At 44.9% G+C, this 25,745-nt stretch overlaps 1 protein-coding gene across 1 annotated transcript in view; it reads left to right on the forward strand.

Annotated features, from left to right (window-relative positions):
- Positions 1-25,745, forward strand: part of Sh3rf1 (SH3 domain containing ring finger 1) — a 159,436-nt gene that overhangs the window by 116,539 nt on the left and 17,152 nt on the right. The window contains exons 4-9 of the mRNA XM_051169992.1: positions 3,400-3,705; positions 8,276-8,386; positions 16,096-16,283; positions 17,414-17,584; positions 21,203-21,462; positions 22,724-23,082. Coding sequence (XP_051025949.1) covers positions 3,400-3,705; positions 8,276-8,386; positions 16,096-16,283; positions 17,414-17,584; positions 21,203-21,462; positions 22,724-23,082 — 1,395 coding nt within the window. The remainder of the gene's footprint in view (positions 1-3,399; positions 3,706-8,275; positions 8,387-16,095; positions 16,284-17,413; positions 17,585-21,202; positions 21,463-22,723; positions 23,083-25,745) is intronic.

A 25,745-nucleotide genomic window follows, 5' to 3' on the forward strand; every position in this document is an offset into this window, starting at 1 on the left:
AAAAAAAAAAAAGCAAAGAGTTGTGCTATTAATAAAAACCTCTGCTATTCCAGAAAAATCTAAAGTAATTTTAAAGGATGACGGCATCTGGCTAGCAAACATTACTGTCGCGTGTAAAAAAACAAAGCGCATGGGAAACACAGGAGGCTGTTTAGAGGACCAGAAGTGAAACAGGAAATTGAGCTATGTCCCTTTAAAGTGGGAGAGCTGAAGGGACATTAGAGTTGCTGATTTTCTTGTGTTTACTCACTTATCAGTGAGGAGCCCTGATCAGTTGCTGAGCAATGGCTGCCTCGGACACAGAGTTGGCTAACAGCTGTGCCAGCACTAGAATTGTGGTCCTTTGCCACTTTACTAATTCAACCACACACTGCTGCTGGGTCTACCTGAATATTCATGTTTATGCAAACAACTGTATTATTCTATGCGCAGGGTTTGTGCCCGACAAACAATATGTAGATTATTCCTGGCTGCATTGTTCTTCCTAGGAAGGTTGGGGGGGGGGGAGAAACATTGATGGACACGTATAGAATTAAACACAGAATGGGTCTTTTTACCACAATGAACAAGAAAGAGCGTCTGCTCCGTCGAGTAACAAGGACACATTTCAAAAGGCGCATTGTTGAACAAAAGCTGCCAGACGTAAGAAATTACAGAAATCACACTCATTGTTTTTTATGTCAGTTTATAAACTCCTTCTGACCGCTTTTCCTCCATCCGGTAAGCATCGAGCAATCTGCTCAGCGTTTAGTGTTCTTGAGTTGTACTTGCTTCGTGGAAGGTGGATGTGGAAAAAGACACAAGAGGGGCTCAGAATCATTTGTATGGGCAGCCAAAAAGACATTATATCTATCAGGGCACAGCACATGGAAACCAACACCGTTAACACAGTGTTAATTGCAACTGACGCGTGCTTAGGTACAACCCTGACAAGATTATGGTGATAGCTTGCAGTATTTCGAAACAGGAGGTCAGGGAAGATGTCTCGCTAGGTTCGAGGCTTTTGCCACCAAGCTTGAGGACCCCCCAGTTTGATCACAGGACCCACAAGTTTGAAGACTAGAACCAACTCCTACAGGTGGTTCTCTGGCTTACACACGTGTACCCTGACATATATGTACCCCTACACATATGTAGCCACATATACAGACGAAACATATAAGTAGGTGTATTTAACAGAACGTGGACAGCTAATGGAGCCTTTGGTTTGACCCCAGAACTCAGTTGAACATGTTATCAAATATATGTATTAGTTTCTATTATTATTTTATTTTATTTTATTTAGGCTCCTGTGAGAAAGAAATCTCTAGTTTATCCCCTCCTTTCTTTCAATTTAGTTATTTAATATGCATACAGTGTTCTGCCTGCATGTAGACATGCATACCAGAAGAGGGCACCAGACCTCACTGTAGATGGTTGTGAGGCACCATGTGGTTGCTGGGAATTGAGCACAGGACCTCTGGAAGAGCAGGCAGTGCTCGTGACCTCTGAGGAGGCATCTCTCCAGCCCCCTATCCCCTGTTTCTTATTCAACAGAACAGGCATGCAGAGCTGATTTGTCAGACTCTGTTGTGCTATTTGGGTTCTTGCTTGGAGGACGGAGGTCATGAGCACAGAAGAAGCGTCCTCTGGACTCCCTTGCTCCTGCCTTGCTGGGGGCACTGCCTTGCCTTGCCTTGCCTTGCCTTTCATATGAGTCCTGAGCTTGGTGTGGAAAGAGAAGCAACTCTTTAGTCTGCACAGCTGTGTAGGAAAGAGGACTCTGCCCCCTCCTCGGGGCTCATGGAAATTGAGCTCCCCGGAGCCCTCAGGGAGGTACCTCCAATCAGAATAACCAACATCACATCGCTTCGCTTCTTTGGGGGCATTTGCTTCTCTTGTACCCCCTCCCTGAAGAGAGCGATACTAAATCAAAGTAGGATTTACAAAGGGTGGATCTCCTGGCCAAGCGCCATTGCAGTGCTCCATTGGGGTCTCTCTTTCATAACGTCCCTTTGCGCTTAAGTGCATCCTGTTCACATCCTTGTCATCCTCCTCGTCCTGCCATTTGTCTGCTTGTTGGTAAGATATGACTGCCCGCTCTGGAGCTTTATCCCATGAGCGCTCTTTCTCAAAGGCTAAAGAAGGCTTGTGTTTGAAAAAGGGTTGCCCTGCAAATTATGTCACACAGTCCACCCGACCTTGAGTCTTTAGGGAGCCACAGCTCTGGGCTGCTGGGCCACAGTTAGCTCTGCTTTACGGCTGTGGGAAGCAGGATCGATTCCGCCTTTGAATCTTGACCAGCAGGACTTCTCTTTCCTAGTAGGCGAGTCTCATCAATGGGGCGAGAAGACATGGTTTTTAAACAATTGAGATGGATAGAAAAAAAGACGTAGGTGATGTTACTTTGCATAAAGCTTTTTTGTGCGGGGCTGAGTGTCCTGTTGAGAAATCCTCTCTTGTCCCTAACAGTACCTTTCAGACGTGTGTGGTTTATTTTAAGTTTCCTGTATTTCATCTCAGTATTTGTGTGGACGTTATAGCTTTCTCATCACTGGAGTTTCTAATGTATGCGGCCTGTTATCACTGAGGCCTTTCCGGAATGTTCTACCTCAGGGAAAATAAGAGGCTAATGTTCTCTCTTTTCCTGCCAATCTTATCAGTCCAACACACACACATTTGGAGCCCTTGTGAACTCACTGTACACTGGGACCTCAGATAGACCAAATTAGCATGCCAGTTGGACTAGAATTTCAGCTTTTACCTTGCTATGGTTTTGAACACATGTGTTGAGTGTCTGGGTAAGTAGAGCAAACAACAACAACAAAAAACCAACAACAAACAAACAAACAACTGGCAAGAATTTTAACCAACTTTGGTGAGATTCCCTCAAAATGTAGAGAGAGACAAGGAGAGTTGTCTGGGCGTGCACACCTCAGTGTTGGCCTGGTTTTATTCTTTTATTTCTTTGTTTGCTTGTTCCAAACTTGATGGTTGTTCCAGTGTTCAGCTCTGAGCCAGTTACCGTTGGGGACTGGCGTTCAGTCAGATGAATACGTAAGAGGCCCTTTTCATTGCTGCTTGCTCACTTTCATCAGTGAGCAGAAATCCTTACTAACTAGCCAATGCCAAAATCACACACACACACGCACACACACACACACACACACACACACACACACACTTCTTAGAAATGTGTCTACCTTTTTGTTTCACGTTGGAACTGTCTATTCTTTTCTTGATATCTACCTGTGGCGTGATTATACCGAGACCCCATTATGAAGACATCTCGCATGGAAGACATGTAACTTGCATATGCAAATGCTAACATGGTAGCTTTGAATTATACATTAAAATGCTTGGAGGAAAGAACTGTCATGGAACCCCTGAGAACGGTCTGACTTTGTGTTGCTTTTACAGTTTAACTCGGCTGCCAAGCAGCTGATTGAGTGGGATAAACCTCCCGTGCCCGGAGCCGATGCTGCTGCAGAGTGCCCCGCGGCGACAGCGCAGAGCAGCAATGCCTCAAAGCACTCCGACACCAAGAAGAACACCAGGAAGCGACACTCCTTCACCTCCCTCACCATGGCCAACAAGTCTTCCCAGGCGTCCCAGAACCGCCATTCCATGGAGATCAGTCCTCCAGTGCTCATTAGCTCCAGCAACCCCACGGCCGCCGCCCGCATCAGCGAACTTTCCGGGCTCTCCTGCAGCGCCCCGTCTCAGGTACAGGGGCAGGGTGAACTTCGGCTCACCAAGGGGAAAACATCTGAACACAGTGGTGCCGAGAGCAGGAGGCTGAGTAGGCACATTGCAGCCATGCTCAGGAAGCTTAGTTTAAACAGGAGGTGGGGTTCGGCCACCAAGCCTCAAGACCAACACTCCCCGTGGTCATTCCCTCCAGCGCTGGTCTCCTAACAACGCCATAATTTTTACAAACAGCGCCTCGTACTGGGGACCAAGTATTCAAACACAGGAGTCTCTGGGGGACATTTCACATTAAAGCACAGCAATATTATAAGTAGAAAAACGGAGAAGGGAACGCTAGCTTGAGTGTATCATGCCCAAACTAAGGCCTGAGAGGCAGTATTAGAACCTACACAGTGTGTAAAATACCACTGTCCAACTTCACAACGGTTACAAAACTTCTCAGTGCTATAAACTTTAGCTCTGTTCATGCCCACAGTACTCAAGTTGATGCTGAGGTCCTCTGGAGCTCCCCACACCTTGGTGCTTAGGTTTCCCATCCAAATAATACAGCAAGAGGGAAAAGGATAGAAGGAAACATTCATCTTATAAGTTGACTATGCAATTTTAAAAGGTTGCTTAACTCAATAAGACTTTGGACTGCCCAATTCATTGAGACTTTAGACTGCCTTAGAGTGTGGCCCCCGTGTTATCTCTGTGTTGAAAACAAACATTCACTCCTTCATTTGTCAATTGATTGTTGAATGTTTTATTATTAGACCCTGGGGCACAGTGTGTAAGGAGATATATAGGACACAGACCTTCCTTATGAAGGGTTTATTCTGGTCTTCAGAGTGGGATCTAATTGTGGCCCTTTCCCACAGGAAAAGGACTGGGTCGTTATCTACTTAGAGAGCAGCTGTATTTCCCTCAGCCTGGAGGTCAGAGCACAGTGTTCAAAGTGGCCTGACAGCAGGAAGAATTTCCATGTAGGCTTATGTATTATTTCCACAATGTAGCTTTGGGTTGTTTTTCCTTAAAATATAAAAGTGAAATTCCCATTAAAGGAAAAAAAGGTTAAAAAATAATACGTAATCCTGGTCCTGAAGAAGTTTCTATAGTTCAGTTAGCTTCTATATGGCATTGCAGACTAAATATTGGGCATTCCTGGCTAATTTTATCATACGTGGTTTTTGTTATTTATTTGGATTGACATCCCTGGATTGGCACAGCATGTCAGGAATTAAATGTATTTACTCTGAATGAAAGTCTGGGCTTTTTTTTTTTTTTTTTTTTTTTTTTTTTTTTTTTTTAATTCTCTTTCATTTATTGCACGTGAGAAGGTTATAGAACTTTTGATTTTAATGAAGAAAAACTAGACCATATACAGATATATGATCTCATACAGATATACAGATATATAATACTAGTCCAAGAAAGGTAGCGGGTCTTCATTTTGATCACTGATAACACTGCATATAGCATACAGCAGCTAGCACTCAAGTGCTAAGAGATATGGCCTCAGGAAAACAGACTTTGGTTTTACACAGAGATGAAGTTAGATTGTTGATCAGACTACAAAGTGCCAAGTAAGGAGGGCCTGGGGAGGCTTGAAACAGATTTTTGTTTTGTTTTGTTTCAAGACAGGGTCTTTCTGTATAGCCTTGGCTATCCCAGACTCTCTTTTGTAGACCTGGCTGGCCTCGAACTCACAGAGATCTGCCATCCTCTGCCTCCCTGAGTGCTGGGATTACAGGCTTGCGCCACGCCCGGCTTTTGAAACAGATTTTTGAATAAAGGTCTGAAGAAGGGAGCTAGTAAAGATGCACTGACAGCAAATAAATTGTTTTGAAGGAGTTTGTGTTGTGGCTGTGACACTAGCAACACTTGCACAGTGAGGTTTTCTTGACGTAGAGTCAAGCTGTAAAGCATGCTGGCGGCACTGAGTGGGAAGAGCTTTAAAATAGTGGACTGTAAGTTTTTTGGTAGTGGAAAAAGTTAAAAGGGAAGGTAAGCTAAGCAGTGTGTTCTATAGAGAACTCAGCAGTTAGGTGTCAGTGTGACATCGCCACACCACAGCTGGGGATGTAGGCTATGAAAGTACAGCTATTTTTTGCTTTGAATTTGAGTAGTTTAGGAAACAAGGCTCTTTCTGTTTCCTTGAAACAGCTCCCTGCTTCAGCCATCCTCCCCCATAGTTGGTTGTTTTTCAGTGGTGGTGGTGTGTTGCCTCGGGGAGATGTTATTTCTTGCAGAGGATGGGTAATGTGCGAAGTGCCGGCCGCTGGTTCTCCCGCTGAGGTTTACAGAAAACATCACTTATCTAGGGCACCTTGCCCAGTGGAGGGATTCTTAGCCCACAAGGATGCTTTGAGCGTGTGCCACCTGCTTGACGGGCACATACAGTGGCCTTACGGTGCAGATGAATGCATGCAGGGAGTGGCCGTAGAAAGGCTGTCTCACACAGGCCTGCCCCCAGAGAAAATATCTTTGCAGAATCTGTCTTCGCCACTGGCACAATTTTTTCATTCCCCTCACCCATGCTCACCTTTAGTTTCAATTTTCTTTCATTTTGGGGTTTTCCCTCTTAATGTATTAGTTAGGGTTTGATTGGGTTACAATTATTAGAAAATAAAAAATAATCCAGGCGCAGTGGCGTGTGCCTTTGATCCCAGCACCTAGGGAGGCAGAGGCAGGCAGTTATCTGTGAGTTCGAGGCCAGCCTAGTCTACAAAGCGAGTCATGGGCAGCCAAAACTATACAGAGAAACTCTGTCTCGAAAAACCAAGAAAGAAAAGAGAAGGTAGCAGACCTCAGCAGGTCAGTATTCGCTGTGCCTCTCTTCTGAATGAGAGCTTGTAGATAAAGATGCAGAGGCAGTTGAGTGCTGTTATAATGGTACTGAGGAAATGGGGCACCTTCGACCTCACTTCTCCATCATGTGAAAAGTGTGTGTCCTCGTGCTTTAGGCAACAACTTAAAGATCTCACTGGCATATCCAGAGTCAATTTATAAGGGACTGACGTCCATAAAGCACGTGAAGACATTTGCTCTGTCCCCGACCATGCCCATAATGCTTCTGCTTGTGACATCCTGAGGCGTGATTCATAATGTCAAGTGTTTCTGGGGCATTTTTCTGTGGCCCTTGTCCTCAGGGGTGGGCGGGGGAGGCCCATCCATTGCTCCTGATCTCTCTCCCCAGCCCTTCCTGCCTCGCTAACCCTCTCTTATACAGGAGACTGGCTCCTGTTTGTGGTCCCATAGGGAAACAAGGTGCTGGCCAACTGCACGGCCTCTATCCATGTCAGAGCAAAAGCCATCCCATCTGTTGGGGTATCTACTCTCCCCGAGTCTGCAGCATCAAGTCGCTCCCCCTGCATATTCTGCATCTGTATCTGCCCCCACAACCTGAGTGAAGCTGATCAAGTAATTGCAGGCAGTGAAGTGACCTAAATAATTCAATTTCTTTGTAGTAAATTAATCTCGGGAAGCACCGTCGACGGCACCCTTGAAAACGGTTTAGCTTGGTGTTGTTCCGTTACGCTTCTGTTCCTTTAAGGTTCTGTAATGAATTACCTGCCGTGGGCTGCTCCGGTTTGACTGCTGACCCTCACTGAAAGCTACAAGTAAAGAGAGAACGATCCTGAAAGGATCAAAATACCTTAAGCGTTTGACATGTCAACACAGAGATGAATGCGGAGCCAGGGCTGGCCTTAGCAAGGTCTTTATGGGAATGTGACACAGTGTAGAGATACATAGTGAGACCTGTCTCAGAAAAACAAAATAACAGACAAAACAAAACAAAAACAAAAACAAAACAAAACAGATTTAGCCATGTGGGTGGTGCATGCCGTGGATCGGAGGCAGATGGATCTCTGTGAGTTTAAGAGATTGTTAAGAGAGTTAAAGAGATTGAGCCATTTGGCTGACTGTCCAAACAGTCTGATTCATGGTAGCATGTAAGATGAGGTAGTATGCAATGTGCTAGCCAACAGCACTATGTATGTAGTGAATTGCGGTCACTGGCATATCTGGTACATGCTAGGTTATTAGAAAATTTGGGATAGAATACAGTGAAAAGGATTCTTCCTTCCCCCAAATAAGTTCATATACAGATTTCTTGCTTCTGTGCCTTCTGCCAGGAGAATCTGTTGGGTTAAATAGGTTGGACTCGGGCTGGGGAGATGGGCTCAGTACAGCACTTGCCGTGTAAGCGTGATGAGCTGAGTTCAGATCCACAGAAACCCAGATAAAGCCAGGACACAGTGCATCTATAGTTCCAGCATGCTCCCCCACAGCAAGGTAGGAGGCAGAGGCCGGAGAGTCCCCAGAAACTCACAGGTCAACTTGCCAGGCATAAGTAACTACGAATGAATAAGAGCCTCTGTCTCAAATGAAGCGGATGGCTAGGACCAACATCAGAGATTGCCCTCTGACCTGCACATGGCACCATGGCACATGTGTATACACACACAGAGTGGTGGAGGGAGGGGGGGGGAGGAGAGAGAGAGAGAGAGAGAGAGAGAGAGAGAGAGAGAGAGAGAGAGAGAGAGAGAGAGAGATTTTTAAAAATACAGCTGTCGATTTAATAAGTTGTTTTCCTTGGCAGGTTCATATAAGCACCACTGGGTTAATTGTGACCCCACCTCCTAGCAGCCCAGTGACAACTGGCTCTTCATTCTCGTTCCCGCCAGATGTCCCCTACCAAGCTGCCCTTGGAGTAAGTATCAATTCTGAGTCTTTATTTCTCTTCGAGGTGTTTAGTCTTGACAATCTGGCATACTCCAGCCAACACCTGCAGTGTACAGGATACTTGGTAGGTGGGATCAGCCTCGCCTTTCATCTGCTATCTCTGCTAATCTCACAAAAAGACCGTTTCTTGCCAGCAGCCTGCAAAGTCTTTAATGGTGGCAGTCAGTGGCCTGAAGCTATGAGAACTCCGAAAAATACATTAAATTTTGTTGAAGTTCAGTTTGATTTCCCAAAGGCTTAACCTTTATTTCTTTGGGTGTTTCTCAATCCTGCTTATTCTACTTAAAGATACATTTATGGACATTGTGAAGACGTGGGTCTTCCCAGGCTAAGTGTTTTGATTTTTATTCATGCAATAAATTGATAACAAATGTTTGCTTTTAGGATTCTTCTTCAGTTTTTTGTTTTTGTTTTTTTCCCTCCTCTGTAGCTCATAGTGCCTCTTTCACGACCCCTGCTTCTCTGGGAGGGCCCTACAGAGTGTTGATTTTTCTTCTAAAAACTTAGTGTCCCACAGATAGACTCTGACCACCAATTGCATAAAGACATCTGAGCAGAAGGTGTTGACCTGGACAGTCATAACAAGCAAAGGAGATGGATATTAAAAATAAGAACTCTGTGGAGAAAAACAAGAAAAATACACCCTTGGGTAATAGAGAAAAGCAGCCCCCTTGCTTCCTCACATCATAACCCACTGAGCAGGAAGCAAGTAGAAAACGTTGAGCACTCTCTCACTCAATTCCTTGGCTACCCTTTGTGACTATTGGTATTTCAGGCTGGACCAGCACTGAGTAGGAGGAGGCTAGAAATCATCCTTCAATCAGATGGCCCGGTCTCTGCATCCTGGCATCACTTTCTCTAGACCCACACCAGTAGTGTCTCCGAGAAACAGTGTGCTCCCCTGAAGGGTTTTAGGTCTGGCATGGAACATTCTTGGGTTCAAGCGCAGTTCAGCCTTTTATTTGTCATGTGACCCTGGAAAAGCTACTCCTCAGCGTCTGTGGTAGTTGGCTTTTGTCAGCTTGGGCACTAACCTAGACACAAGTAGGAAGAGGGAACCTCATGGTTGTTCATCTCTTCCACCCCACCCCCCCACCCCACGCCCAAGATTGGCCTGTGGGCATGTCTGTGGGGCGTTTTCTTGATTATTGATTGACGCAGGAGGGCCTGTTATGGGCACTAGGCCTGGGCTGTATAAAGAAAGTAGATGAGCAAGCCGTAGAGGCCAGCCAGTACCAGTCACAAGGAGGCCTCTAAGCAGCTGCTTTATTTTTAGGATGTGGATTTTTATGTTTGCTGTAAAGATATTTTCCTCTGCTAGCTTTCTTAAAGCAGAATTTGGAGCCAGGACCTCACAACATGGTAGTCAATATATTGACTCCATCTACTTTTGTCTTATTGTCTTCTTTTCCCCCTCGCCTCCTTTTACTTAATATTAATTTTGGTTTGATAATTTCATAATTAATTAAAAGCTGAGTTTTAAAACGAGGCAGGGCATAAATAACTGTGGTTACTACTGCCTAACTTCACATACAGTTTTGAAGACTTTCACAGACTAAATCATTTTCTTCTTCTGTTTAGATGGTCACTGGTGTCTTCTACTCATAGGTCAAAGTTGTTGGCATTTCTTTTTTCTCTTCTTCTTTTTCTTTTTTAAAAATGCTCCCTGAGTGATTATAGCTTCCTTGATAATACAGCTGCTTAGTGAAGGAGACATGACCTCGACTCATCTGGGGAAAAGATGAATTTCAGTTACCGTTTATTAAATGTGGTTTCCATAAGACTCAGTTAGCCATGGATGTTTCACTAAAGCCAAATTACATAACCCGTCCTGCCCTCTAATCTCCAGGGGAGCAACTCCTTTTTCTTTCCCACCAACACATACAACCACAGTGTATTTCCGTTCCAGATGACTCCCGTGTGTGCATGGGAGCACGCTAACTCCATGTCTTAAGGGGGAAAGGGATGACTGACTTTTCTGGTCTTAGAAAAATTAATTAGTGTAAAAGATACAAGGCTGGCCAAGTTTTAGCCCTTGTGAACTGAAATTTTTATAATATAGTAAATGGCCAGTTCTTTGCTGGGGGTTGACTCCAGGGCAAATCAATGGAATAGGCCACAAGAGAGCATATAAAATTAATTCATATGCAGCTATTTTATCCTAGGATTTTTATAAGAAAGACTGCATATTAAGCCAGAGAGGGAGATTTATTAAACACTGTCTACTACATGCCAACTCCATTTAATGAAAAACTCTTTATGAACAGGCTTGTCTGTCATCCTAAGAGATGGGTGGATCACAGAGTCTCTGGTAGGTTGGCAGAAATGCTGTGGTTTTGTGTTGGGGTTAAGTGGAAAACTCTCAATAGCACATGCCCTCGTACCCATGGTACCACTGGTTAATTGTGGCGAAGAGGATCCCATTTAATCCCACCACTCGGGAGGCAGAGGCAGGCAGACTGATATGAGTTCGAGGCCAGCCTGGTCTACAAAACAAGTCCAGAATAGCCAAGGCTTCACAGAGAAACCCTGACTCGAAAAACAAGAAAAAAATAATAATCAAAATAAAATCTGCAGCATTTCAGGAGACTTCACTATGGTAATTGCAATAGTATGTAGCTTGGTAGAAAGAACACACAACAAAAAAAAATGGGCTTTTCATGGCACAGATTTATAAGAAGTAAATGCCACCCCTGGGATAGGAAATGAAAATTATTTCCAGTCTTTTTTTTTTTTCTTCATAAGTTGAGACTCTTAAATATTTTATGCAGAATGAAGTTATTTATGAGCATATGTCACCAACATTTCACACGCACGCAACAGTGAGAATGTTAGGTCTCTTCCATCACAAACAGGAAGGAGTAATGTCACAGCTGCCTGGTTCAGGCATATGCCTATTAATAGTAGTTGGTTGGTGTTGTTGTTGACTCATTTCCTAGGATGAGGAGGATGAAGGTCTTAGTCCCACATCTCTGGTGCAGGGGCAGGAGAGTGTACAGAGTGAGTGATGTGTAATTGCTGACACTGTGGTGTCAGCTGCAAAGTGTCACAGGACAGCCAGGTCACTAAAGGTCAAATACTGCCCATAGCAGCACACGAATAGGTAGGGTCCTAAAAGTATAGAAACCCTGCTTAAATGTTTTTCCCTCCTCTCCTTTTTCCTTTCTGAGATAGTATCTCATGTAGCCCAGGCTAGCCTTAAACTTGCCATGTAGCTGAAGATAGCCTTGAACATCTTATCCTTCTGCCTCTACCTCCCAAGTACCTGGATTCTGAGATTTAATTTTCATGTAGGTGCGCGCGCGCGTGTGTGTGTGTGTGTGTGTGTGTGTGTGTGTGTGTGTGTGTGTGTGTGTGTGTGTGCACGCGCATGAAGAAACATTAGAGTTGTGGATGTCAGTCAGTTGGTAGACTGCCTGCCTCCCATGCATGGAGGCCCGGGTGTGATCCTCAGGAACATATTAAAGTAGTGATGCACGCCTACAGTCCAGGACTACATCAGTGAGAAGGCAAGAAGACCAGAAGTTCAGGGTCACTCTCAGTGACATTGAGGCCATCCTAGGCTATATAAGACCTTGTCTCAAAATCATCATCATCATCATCATCATCATCGAGCATTAAATGATGTCAGGTCTCAGAATAGGCAATGTATAGTTAATAGTCAGTGTCAACACCATTTCTACCAACGGGAACTAGGAGCTGTGTCAGAAGTAGAGCACAGGCCGAGATGGTGAACCTTGGTGTTTAGGGATATGGAAGGGAAGACGTTAGCAGGAGAGCTAAAAATCAGGCACAGGGGTAGGATATGAGCCAAAGTTTATTTATATATATATATATATATATATATATATATATATATATTATTTTTTTTTTCCCTGTTTCGGTTTTCAGGGGAGGGTCAAGCTGTGTAGCCCCAATCAGCCTCAGTCACTATGCAGCCCAGGATGGCCTTAAACTCAAGATTCTTTTTTGCTCAGCCTCCACAGTGCTGGACTTACAGGAAGGAGCCGCCTTGTCCAGCTCAGAACCTCCATACACCAGTGAGAGAAAAGCACCCTAACGTCTCAGGAATTGAAACTTCTAGATCCAAACTGTGCTGTCCTGAGAGGCAGTGAGAAGCACAGAACATTTTCTCAATCACAAAGTGTTCATCGAAGGTCTCCTGCCTTCCACCTGTGTAGTAGGAGCCACAGTATTAACAAGAGTCAGTTTCTAGCTCCTAAACCTTTTAAATCCTACCACTGCCTTCCATTTATTGACCTTTGTGCACTGGGGAAAACATTATGCACCATTCCTAGAGATTATAAGATAGAGACATCACATCATGTACACAATTAGCTAGTATGGAAATCTCTCCTCTTTCTTAGAGATCCAATGTGAAACAGTAAGTTATACAGTGATACAGCTAAGGTCGGCCTCACTGTGGGTGTCCCAGGAGCACTCTCTCATGCAGCCCGTACTGTTCACTCTTGGACCAGTTTGTGCTGAGATCCTGTATCCAGGAAAGACCGTTTAGGGATGCTGATGCTTAGGGTTGAGAGTACTTTGAGTGGAGAATAGGTATTTAGGCAGCAACAGTGATGGGTTGTGGGATATTAAATGGTATTTGCCCACAGGACTCATTTTCTGTAAGGTATATGCGGTAGGCACACATAAGAGACATTGGAAAGTAAATGGGCCTTTGGATGTCACTTGAACTTGTGCCTAAAATTCCAGTGCAAAGTACTTTAGTGGTAAGCTGGCCTCAGCCTTGGGTCTCAGGCTTGTCATGTGTCTTTCTTACCCCAATCCCCCAATCCCCCCTCATGCCAGGGAGGCCCAGCCCTGTACCCACACACAGTGAGCTTCTTACTTAAAATGTCCTGTCCTGCAGCAGTTCCAACTGAGACAGAAGACACCGGCTCCCTGGGTGCACACTCTAGCAAAAAGATATTGGATCTGCCCCAAGAGCTTGGCCAGGGTGGAAATCTGTCACCTTCTCTGACTGAAATAAAATACATTGTTTCTGCAAGGCCTGTCAGCTGGCTTAGGGAGACAGAACCCAGACATGGCAAAAGATGACCATTTCACACAGGTGAGCCATCTGAGCCCTGTGTTTGATGAATAACAGGGGAAAGGCCTCTAGGTGGCTGTTTTTTGGTTTTTTGTTTTTTTTTTTTGGGGGGGGGGTTGCTTTTTTTTTTTTTTTTTTTTTCTGGTAGAGGTTGCACATCACCAGTGCCTCAGCTGGCCCAGACTCCAGTACAATCTGCAGGTCTCCAGGTCAGGTCCAGTGAATGAAAGGCTGTGGTTCTTTTCTGTAGAGAGGTGAGGTCTTGCAAGACAGCAAACTGCCCTTAGCACAGTGCGGGGGGCGGCAGATTACTGCAGTTAGGCTGTTTAGAAAGAGATCCTGGTGTATCACGGCTCTGCATTCAGAAAGCCCTATCATTTTCCCGGCCCACAGAGGGCCAAGCAGCATACAAGGCTCTGATTTTAATCAGGCAACCTCTCTCAGTCTAACACACATTCGCTGGGTGCTGAGAGGGAGAGAAGAAAAAAAAAAAAAACCATTCTACCCAGTGTTACTGAAAGACCATCTCTTCTGTCTCAACCACAAAGAGAGAGATGGCTGTTTCTCTTAGATACCAGCTTCGGGTCTGTCTATCTGAATACCCCTTTTCTACCGTATCTCAGTGCCTTACTCTTCTTTCACAAGCAACTGCATCTGGCTACTGTTTTATAATAAGCTGTGACTCTTCTTTATGTTTTGTTAAAATGTGAAAAAAATTTTTTTTCAATTGGGTTCATAGATGGATTTGTTTTGGGTTGTTTTTGTTTTATGGTTTGGTTTGGTTTGGTTTTGTTTGGTTTTTTTTTTTTTTTTTTTTTTGCCTCTTTCTGAGACATAATTTAGCCCAGTTGGTCTTTTTAAATGTTTTTTTTTTTTTTTTTTTTTTTTTTAATTTCCTTGTTGAACACATGTCACCTGGCACTGTCTTGAGACTGGGTTTAGAAAGATCGAAGTGGCAGTCTGGTCAGTGGCGATTTCCCTGTCTCTCCATATATTCCTCTGTGTGCAGTTAGACCTGACCTTGTGTACTGGCATTATCTTTGAATGGCTCAGATCACATTTTCTCACTATTTTGCCTGGATTGTCTCCATTTCTCTCTGCTCTGTCACTGGAAGAAGGCCAGACAGGGAAAAAAAAAAAAAAAAGCTTGCTTCTCTGCTTAAAGGGTCAGGGGCTCTAAGCCTCACTCAGAACTTGTGGCTCCAGAAGCCTGATAGACCTAAATGCTCCCCTGTTTGTGTGGAGAGCACTAAGTGACTTCTTGGTGACGTCGGGAACACACCCCCTCATCCAGGCTGGCCCCTCCGTAAGCAGTTCCATGCCTCATTGACTTCTGCGCTCAGTGCCCTGACACAGTGTGGGAAAGTCCTCACCAAAAGCCACGTTAGCAAAAAGATGAAATGGAGCACGCGAAAACAGTTACAGGTCTGGAAATGTGAACATCTACAGTTGTGTACTCTTAATAGATAAGCGTTGATAGGATTCAATTTTCATTTCAAACATTTGAAATGGGATGACTCCAACTCTGCTTTAGAATCCACTGGCTTTTGCTCCCTGACGGGCAGGTGTGTGAGGCCGTTTTTTGCTTCCTAGTAGTCTTTCCGTCTCTCCACTTCTTGATGCAGTTTCTACTTCTGGGGGTTCAAAGATTCGGGGAGGGCGAGGCAGGGAGTTCAGTCAGGCTTTGTGTGCCTGTTTTCCCAGGAGTTTCAGTGTACAGTCCCCCAAGAATTATCTAGGGTCTGTGGATCAGAAAGTAACAATTGCTCCATTGATTTTCAAAGACATGGAGCCCCGTGGGTAGGAAACCCCATTAGAATGTGCCCAGGAGGGACCTGGCAGCTTTTCGCTGGTGTGTGCCTTAAAGAGTACCAGCCTTGATAGTCCTAAATTTCAAAACCTGGCAAAGTGGGGGAAAGGCAACGCAAAGGTAGCAACAATAGCCTTGTGACGGTGGCTTGTCATTGTTTGAGCTCAGGCATTGAAAGAAATGAGGAATGGCTTGAGATGCACTGCCCTGTGTTGACTTTAGGTTTCAGGTTACGAAAACCCATCGTAAAATTAGCTCTAGCCAACAACGGGGGGGGGGGGGGGGGGGGGGCATACGCAGCTCCCTTGAAAGGTATCTCAATTCTTGCCCAAATCTGTGCTTCGTTTTTAATGAATTATTATGTATGCTATGTGTATGAATGTTTTGCCCACATGTATCTGTGTGCCACATGCATGCCTGATGCTAGCAAGAGCCAGAAGGTGGTGGGTCACCTGGTCCTCGAGTTACAGATGGTTGTGGGTGCTGGGAACCAAGCCTGGATCCCCTAGAAGAGCAACCAGTGCTCTTAACCAATTCACAGTCTCTCAGCCCCAACTGTGTACTTTCAAGGGTTATTCATCTTCAACTTTTACAGAGTCATTTCATTTTTTTTTTTTCTTCTCCATCCTCTCAAGACTGGCTATTTAACCTGTTTGCTTAAAACAAACTTTTAAGAAGGGTGCCTTCTGGTTCTGTTGTATGTGGGGTCTGTTTTGTGGTTTTCTGATTCTCTTTCCCTTACACCTTCCATAGAAGATATAAATAAATATTATGTTTGTGTCCCCCCTCCCACCTCCCCCCTCCCCTGTATTAGACTATGAACCCTCCTCTTCCCCCGCCCCCTCTCCTGGCTGCCACTGTCCTCGCCTCCACACCGTCAGGCGCTAGTGCTGCTGCTGTTGCTGCTGCCGCCGCCGCTGCTGCTGCTGGAATGGGACCCAGGCCTGTGGCAGGATCCACTGACCAGATTGCACATTTACGGCCTCAGACTCGCCCCAGTGTGTAAGTGAGGGTGTCTTTTTATTACCGCATAAGTGCCCATCTCAATCTAAGCCCAAACAACAGAGATCATTCGATATGAGCCAGTGACAGGCTTAGGGCTCACCGAGTGATTTGTATTCTGGAAGCTTCTGCCTGCATATAGTTAGTAAAACCATTAAGTGGAATGAGCCTGTTATGTGGCCGTCCTGCTGAGAAAAGGCCTTTTGCAGGTTAGGGAAATTTCTGTTTTCTCCTTTATAGGTTGTCTGTATAGAAAATGGCTTTTCTTTTGTACAGCCCTCCTCTGTGACCCTTTTGTTTTCATTTTCACTCCTTGCAGAATGAACCGTAAAAAGCAGCAAGGTGCTCTGCACACACCAGGTCTCCTTGCACATAAGTATGCATAAGGAGAGCTCTAAGTCCCCAGCAGCAGGTACCCAGAAAGGTCCAAATGGCCCTGTGCAGTTTGCTGCTCGTAGGAGGCTTGTGCTCTGTGTCTTATCTGCACCTGAGGGGTCAGAGCACTGGCAGATCACAGGTCAGTTGCCCGCCTGGTTCCTCTGCGTGGACAGGTGCCTTGCACCGGGCCGCTGTTTTGTGCTCTTTATGAACTAGACTTTCTGTCCCTTTGACTTTCCCTAATACAGTCAGCTTCGTGACTGAGCTCAGAAATGCAGGCGCAGCCTAGCCCTGTGGGTTCGACACGCATAGAAGGCAACATGTTGTGTTTCCCAGTGGGATTTGATGCCATATGTCATCATCTGGGGCTCGTTCCCCAGTCTAACAAGTGCCATTTGAAGAGCTGAGTTTCCCCCGGTGGGCTCCTAATCCTCAGCATAAGACGCCCTTGGAAACTGCATTAATTTTTTCATAACACATGGCTATCATTCGGGGGAGATAACCATTCCCACACCAGGAGGCCTCTTAATCAGGAAGGCCTCTGCCTGCGTTTAAAGTGCACACAGCAAAACCTTTTTCCATGGAGACTTGCCAGCCATACTTGAGGGTGAAGATTTTACGTCCTGTCTTGTCTACCTTTGCGGAAGATACTCAAGGCCTTATACCAAGCAGAAGTTTGGGGATCTTAGGGTTTGTCTGTTAGCCTGAGGCTTTTGGTTTGTTTGTTTTATTCCTTTTCTCTTCTGTTCTAGCTATGTTGCTATATACCCATACACTCCCCGGAAAGAAGACGAACTGGAGTTGAGGAAAGGAGAAATGTTCTTGGTGTTTGAGCGTTGCCAAGATGGCTGGTTCAAAGGGACATCAATGCACACCAGCAAGATAGGTGTTTTCCCCGGCAACTATGTGGCACCTGTCACCAGGTACGATACTGAATCAGTGGTTTTCTAAGTTCTAGACAGGGGCTCTTTGTTCTCCCGCAGGCTTTTCAGCCTATTCAGAGCCCGGCTCACATTATAATTACCTGTTGTGTAGCCAAGGTTTGTAAAAATCTATATTCATATCTGCTAAAATTTCTTCTAATACCAAGATTCTTAGCTCACTTTTCATGTGGATATGTGTTAAAATTATAGGTTTCTACCAATAAATGTACTGGGGTATAAGCTCTTTGCTTTAATTTATATGTGAAAAGACTCAACTGTTCCATTCTCGGTACTTTTCTACTAAGGATATAAAAGGCGTAATACTTTAAGTGAACAAAAGCTATATTATTAGTGGTTACATGTCTGTGCAATGCGCCAGACAGGCAGATCCGTAAACATTACACTGTTGACTCTTGGTCTTCAATTCTCAAGTGTGGTTGCTCCTGTCATCCTCCGCTTAATAAATGGGGAAATTGAGGCACAGTGAAACTAAAGAACTTGCCTGATATCACTTTGTTACAAAGTGCTCAAGCCCACACTGATGAGGTCTGCCTTTATTTCATTAACTTTGAATTAGTTGCCTTTGAATTCTGCCAGTTAATCTCGGTAATACAGTCAAAAATAAAAATTGCTTGAATACGGCAGGAGTGAAGATTGCTTTGCTCCCCACAAGTCATTTCCCAGTTTTTGAGTTTCACAATTGATGATATGCTGGCATTTAGTGGACAGGGGCTTTGTTAAGTCCTGCATGTGTGGGATGCTCCCCTCCCCTGATACTCCCTTCCATCCATTCTGTTTCTGTGATAAACCACCCTGACCAAAAGCAACATTAAGAGAGAAAGGTTTGGATTTTGCTTACAGCTTCAAGGCACAATTCGTTAATGAGGGCAGGAACTTGAAGGCAGGCCTGATTGCTAGTCCACACTGCATCACACCCACCAGGGAACTGACATCTGGCAAGTACCATAGTGGTTACTTCTTGATGGCTTGTAGATGGGTGTCAGTTGGGTTGTCTATTTGTACCGTCAGGAACACGTGATCACAGTGGTCTCACAGTTTACCCACAGTGATCTGGACCTCAATTAACAAAAAGAGATAACTCCCCAGGTATATATGCCCACAGGCCAGTTCCTCAGCTGAGGCTCTCCTTTCAGATGCCTCGAGGCTGTATCAGGTTGACAGTCAAAGCTAGCCAAGACACCCTCAAAAAGGAATAATATGGACCAAGATGGCATTCAGGCTAAGAAGCCTGCTGTGTATATTGCACACATGTACATGCTTACGTGCATACAAAACTCTCTTTTTTTCCCCCCAAAGATAGTGTACCTTCTGGTCATTGAGGAAAGTAGCCTTGAAAGCTGAAAGAAATGACCTATAATGACATTAACACTGCCCCAGATCCTGCTCACTGACTCTTAATAAGCAAATCAGGTCTAACGATGTTAAATCACGCCTCCAACCTCCTGATTCTAAACAAATGGCTTAATGAAGCGACATGTTTGTTAGCTGTTGTCCTTGATTTATAGGCTGGCCAGCAGCCTAATCAAATGAAAATGACTATTGTTGCAGATGGTGACAGAATGTTAGCTTTAATTTGACTTGCAAATTTTTAATCAATATAAATCTTCTTCTCTGTACATGTTAAAATGTACATCCAGGGTCTGACACATCCAAAAAGTGGCAGCCAGAGCCTTCCTAATGCAAACATATATATGGTCACTGTAGCTATATATATGTGGATATGTAGGTATATACACATACATGTATATTTATATATAATGTATAGAAACATACATGTATATCTAACACATTAAATAAATATTTATACATGCACACACGTACATACATACCTATACATAGAAATACATATATATTATTAAATAAAAGAAGCACAAGAAGTAATCGCAAGGAATGAAATTAACAAAGGATCACATTTTTGCAAGATTCAAAACCAAATTGTTAAGAGCCTCTTGTGCATCTAACTCTGGAGAAATGCTTACTTACAGCAGATGCTCTGGAATTCACCTTTGTGGAAGGATTATCTTGCTCGTGAAGTATTAATTCTAGATTAATTATAAAACCTCTGTACACAGAATTGCCATTTAAATGAACTGGGAATATTTTAAAATGTACATTACACAAAACTACTCCATACTTGATTAAACTCAACTAATTAGTAAATGTTTAGAACTGGCTATGTTGCTGTAGTTAAGATAATCATAGGAGAACAGAAAAGAACCCTTGCTCACTGGCCTGGACTCTTTAAGAATGTTTAAAGGAATATACTATTTTATATTTGAATACAGAGCTAGTATCAGAAATAAAAAGTAATTTTAGCATTGAGAAGGAAGACCTTGAGTATTTCCTGAACATCAACAATGTTTACATTCAGAATTTTAGATGCACCAAGACAGGAAAGATGTTTTCTTTAAGGCTGTCAAATGCAAATAGCCAGGACACCTGGAATGTGGCATTTGTATGGTTCCTGATTGTGTCATGGTTCTTCTTGCTATAGGTAGTTTACTGTATATACATGTAATAATATAAATGTATATGTAAAAAATAAAAGATTTTTAAAAAAAAAAAGAATGTTTATATTTAAAGTGGGTGTCTACAGCAAAGCAGTATGTGCTCAGCATGACAGTGCTGTCACCCTTGGGGACTCACAGCAACTCTATGACTGCGTGCAGACGATCAAGCCAGCCCAGATCCCAGCATGGATGGGCTGGGCGAGGGGCTCATGGAACCCCACCCGTAGCTGAGGAGCTATAGACGATTGATGGCCACCAGGAGGGGAGAGCCAGCTGTCTCCAGGGATGCAGACCTGGGAGGCTCTACATGGTTGGTCCTACACGTGCACATAGTGGAAGCATCAAGTGGACCCAGTGGGTTTAAACAGAAGACCCAGCAGCAGCCCAGGAAATGGGGCGAGAGCAGATGTGGGAAGAAGATAAGGAGAGAGAGGGGAGAGAGTGAAGTGGGGGGGGGGGGCGGTGAATGTGAGCAAAGCATGTTGTATATGTGTATGAAATTCTTACAAAATAGCTGTAATTGCTTTATGGAGTATTAAAGCCGGAAAGCGGGACACAATCTACATGAGACAATTAAATCATAAGGCTAATTTAAGGTGATGCTTCTTGAAATGATTGGATCTGTGCTGGATCTCAAGATCGAGATAAGTCAACAGAAAGAAAAAAAAAAAAAAAGCCAAGGACACGGGCATGTGCGTACTCTGTTAGAGGCAGGTTGAGACAGTCAGTGCAGGGAACAGTGTGGTGCCAGTGGTGGGCCTTGCTCAGGATGAAGCGGGAAAACTCACGGCTTTGAAGTTCAGTGTGGTTGAGTGGCCACAGAATACGAAGCTGACCCTAGTAACTGCATTTTCAGGCAGATACGATGTGTGCTTTGGTGACTCACAGCAGTTCCAAGACGGTTCTCTGTCTCAGGGTCATCATTTCTTTGAATATGCTGCTCTTAAAATAATTCCATTCTTCTCCTTCTCCTCCTCTTCCTCCTCTTCCTCCTCCTCCTCCTTCTTCTTCTTTTAAGGTTCTGGCTTTAAAGCTGTATCCCACTTTGCTAATGGACTGGGTATTCCATCTGCTTCTGTCTTGGCAGGGCGGTGCCAAATGCCTCCCAAGCTAAAGGCCCTGTGTCTACTGTGGGTCAGACAAGTCGAGGGGTGACCATGGTCAGTCCTTCCGCTGCAGGAGGGCCTGCCCAGAAGCTCCAAGGAAACGGTGTGGCTGGGAATCCCAGCGTTGTCCCCACGGCTGTGGTGTCAGCAGCTCATATCCAGACAAGTCCCCAGGCTAAGGTCCTGCTGCACATGACCGGCCAGATGACAGTCAACCAGGCCCGCAATGCTGTGAGGACAGGTAAGAGGACGTGGGACTGGAACTCATGAGGAAAGAAGGGACTTACTGTCAAAGCAGGTCACTTATCTCAGGTGTTGAGAAAAATAGCCATGAATTTAAAATAATTGCTACCAGTTACAAATAGACGCGAGCAAACCTTATCACCGGTACTTCTTCGTCACTGTGGCAGATACTCCTGGCAGAAATAACCAAAGATGAGGTAAAGTTTATTTGATAGCCAGACTCTGTCACTAAAGGTCTATGGTGAAGTACAGTATACTGTAAGAGAGGGTTTGGTGGGGGAGAGACGTTACCTTTGTGCTGACCACAAAGCATAATAAAAGGACCAGGGCAAGATATACTGTTCTGAGAAACGCCTCAGTGGACTGCTTCCTCTACCCAGGCTCCACCTTCTACAGTAGCCTGATGCCGAAGTTAGCACCCCTGTGACCCAGGCACCCCTCGGATACAACCACCAGCTTCTGCCCAAGCCTTCTACACATAAGGGCCTTTCAGGGGACATTTTATAAGTGTTTGCTTGGGCTAAGCACGCCCTGCACAATAGTTCAGACTTAACAGATCTAAAGTCCAAGAAGAATTAGGTTGGTCCTGAGAATGCGAGTGGTTCAGTAGTTGGAACATGCCTTCTGTAGTCAAGATTCTATCTCCGATCTCACCGTTCCTACTGTGTGACTGCTGCGTGATTCTCTGTTAAGCACTGTGCTGGTTATTTTTGATGAACCTAGTCACAGCTCTATTTTAGACTTGGTGGGAATTCAAGTGCCTCCCTTAATTCTGTAGCGTTGAAAGCCTACAAGAGTCTTAGGTAACAATAATGTATATTAAATACACATGAATGCTATCAGAAATAACATGAAGAAAAATGGCAGAGAGAGAGAGAGAGAAAGAGAGAGAGAGAGAGACTGTAACAAGTAAAGGATTTAAGACAAGTGTGGTTCATTGCTTTGGCGAGCCATCAGACACTGGCCCAGTATCTCCAATGTGGTGGGTAATTATTGTTCATAAGGCCTTGGGGGATGGTGACAGCATATTTTCCAAAGTCCTCAGTAGCCTCCAGTGCTCACCTAGAAGAAAAGTAGCATCCAAGGATCCAGCTGGGACTTATGTGATTTAAGCTATCCTACATCCTCTTCATGCAATAATCGGCAATAGCAACCTCCTCTCATTATGGTCAGTGAAAAGACCAAGACTCACGTTTTGGTAGCAGTGTGCATCAGGCCATTGACCCTTTCTCTGTTTGGTCCCTCCTGTCATCTGTCAGTTGCAGCACATAGCCAGGAACGCCCCACGGCAGCAGTGACGCCCATCCAGGTCCAGAATGCCGCCTGCCTCGGTCCTGCATCCGTGGGCCTGCCCCATCACTCGCTGGCCTCCCAACCCCTGCCTCCACTGGCGGGCCCTGCTGCCCACGTTGCTGCAGTCAGCATCAGTCGCACCAACGCTCCCCTGGCCTGCTCAGCAGGGGCCTCTCTGGCCTCCCCAAACATGACCAGCACCACTTTGGAGACTGAGCCCGGTGGTCGACCGGTGACCATCCTCTCTGGGCTCTCCACGTCTCCTGACAATGCTGGGTCAGCATGTGGGAACAGTTCAGCCATGAAACCAGACAAGGACAGTAAGGTAAGAGGCAGCCCCCTCTTTCTCCACTCAGTTACGTCCTGAAGTTTCTCGCTAATAAAAGGACTTATCGCACCACTGCCCTTCAGGTTCTTAGCGGTTCATGTGCCAGGAAGACAGTGGCACACAAACCTAGCCGTTGCCCCAGCCTCATATCTAGGTCTTGTGTTTGTCTACATTTTAATACCCTTGAGTTGCCAGGGCCCCCGAATGGGTAATAAGGAGACCACAGAGAATAGGGTTTAGTCAACCCCAGCTTGCAGCTTTCTGCCTTAAAAGAATTTCTTCTCTCAGTTACTCTCTCCTCATTTTTTCTGTCCTCAGATTTTCATGGTCAGTGTTCTTGCTATTTGACAACTCCTTTTTTGAAAAAGTATTTTAACAGATGGAAGGTTGGAAACTGTCCATCGAGAAAGTTAATTTGCGGGGCTGGAGAGGGAGCTCAGCAGCGGATAACAGCCTAAGAGCAGTGTTACTGTAATTAACACTGGGCCCAGGTTCACTTCCCAGTGCTCACATCAGGTGACCCACAACTTCCTGTAATGCCAGTTCCAGGGCCTCTGGTACCCTCTTCTGGCCTCTCTTGGCATTGTGCGTGTGCCTTAAAGTGCTACTTGCAGATTTATTGTACCTATAGGGGAGGCTTCATCTTTCCCTGGGGACTTGGCTTCAGATAAATACGGTAGGAAGCTGTTCTGAAGGACTTCCCTGTGGTTGGGCTTGGAGACAGGTGGTTGAGGCAAGAGAATAAAATTGATCATGACTAAGCGTGGATGAAGTCTGGACGTTTGTAGCACAGCTTTGACTTTTCCCTCAGGAGGCCATGCATTTCCCATAAAGCTATGGACCCAGGCTCTGTGGTAATGTATGGTCACGCTGGATAAACATCCAGAGAAGCCCGTAAATAGAACTTTATAAGGAAATAAACTTCATAGCCTGCTGACAAGTTAATATTTAATTAACTATTAATATTAACCTTAAGAAGACTGTTATCTGCTCGGTGTTTATCATTAACTGTGTTAAACTGGTCCTCAGATGGACATGTTCAACATCGGATTTTCAAAGAATTGGTTTAGTAGTTTGAGTGTTAAGGCTTGGGTGGGTGGCCTTGGCCACATAGAACAAGGGCTCTTCGGTCCATGTAAGAGAATTCACTGGCAGGTACCCGGCAGGATAATAGCCCTTAAAGAAGTCTTCCTCTTGGTCCCAGGACCCGCCTTTACTACTTCCTTACTAGCAAAAAGGACTTTGCACCTGAGAGTAAGTGAGGACTTATCGTCATTTTGGATGGACCCAATGTCCAATACGGGGATTTTCCTGAAAGGAGAGGACAAGAAGGTCAGGGCACTAGAGATAGAGATGGGTAACACACAGGTGGAATGACATCAGAAATATGTCACAAACCACAGGATTCGGAAGGGTCCAGGAAGCTAGAAGGGCCAGGAAACCCAGGCCAGGAAGCAGGCTTTTCCCTCTCATGCCCACAGGGAAGGGGCCCCCTGCGACATCTGGATTTTAGGATCTGCTTTTTCTTTTTCCCACAAAGTTGGCAGTAATTTATTTCAGTAGCCACTCATATACAACATTAAGTGTCATTCCTTTGACTGCCCCATCAGTGGAAAATGGCCTTTGAGCTCTTCCTGGACGTACCAGTGGTTCCACGTGCCGCATCTCCAGATGATTCTCTTGCCATCAGCAGTCACTTTTAACTTATCAGAAGTTCATAGGCCATGGATGTCTCCCTGCCACCTTCATTTTAAGAACCTCTCAGAAATTACTGTTTTCCACAATGCCTTGAGGTATTTCCAGAACTGAGAACTGTACTCTTAGGTTTTTGTTTAGTCCTCTTGTCACAAATTACATGTTTCCCTTCATAAACCCACTCCAGATTCGCCGTAGACACTTCTGGGTGATAGTAATTAGGTAAACTCCATGACTACCATCCCTTACAGTCGTGTCTCTGGGGCTGAACTGTCACCTGGCCCCACATCATCATAACGCAGAAGCTGTTGCCAGGTGCCACGCTGCGATCCAATAGCTGCCCCATCACTTCTGTTGTTAAGTATTGGTAGTAAAGTCTTCTGGAAGAGTCTCCTCCTTTAGAGTCTTATTTATACCTGTAAGTGCTTGTAAACTTTCCTGTAATTTCATCCAAGAATTTCCCAGATGGTCTGTAAATTGCTTTAGAGCAGCTATAACTATAAAGGCCCATTTTAAAAAACAAAAACAAAAAACTGATCAAACATAGAATCTTTAGCCTGCCTGGATTCCTGACTTTCTAACTGGGTGGGTCAAGGGACTGGCCGTAGGAAGGATGGACCACCTATAAGAAGGTGAGCTCGCCTTAAGTCATGATAACTGGTTAGATGAAATAATTATTCCTTTAGTGAAGAGCTGTACTTTTCCTTCCCAGAATTCCTATCTCCTAGCGAGGCCCCTAGAGTCCTTTCTAGGTTACTTTGTGGTTAGTCTGGGCCTGTGGCCCTTTCTAACTCACAGCTTTGCCTCTTCCTTTTCTATCTCTCTCTAAGTATGCTTTCTCTGGCCCATCGGGCTTTCTTACTCCCTCCCTCCCTCCCTCCCTGCCCTGTAGCTACTTGTCCACCGTGTCTGACCTACTAGTCACCTTCTCTCCTCCAGGCAGCTGCTGGGGCTAGTGCTGGTCT

Source organism: Acomys russatus, chromosome 27, assembly GCF_903995435.1.
Source record: "Acomys russatus chromosome 27, mAcoRus1.1, whole genome shotgun sequence".
In the NCBI taxonomy this organism is placed as follows: Eukaryota; Metazoa; Chordata; class Mammalia; order Rodentia; family Muridae; genus Acomys; species Acomys russatus.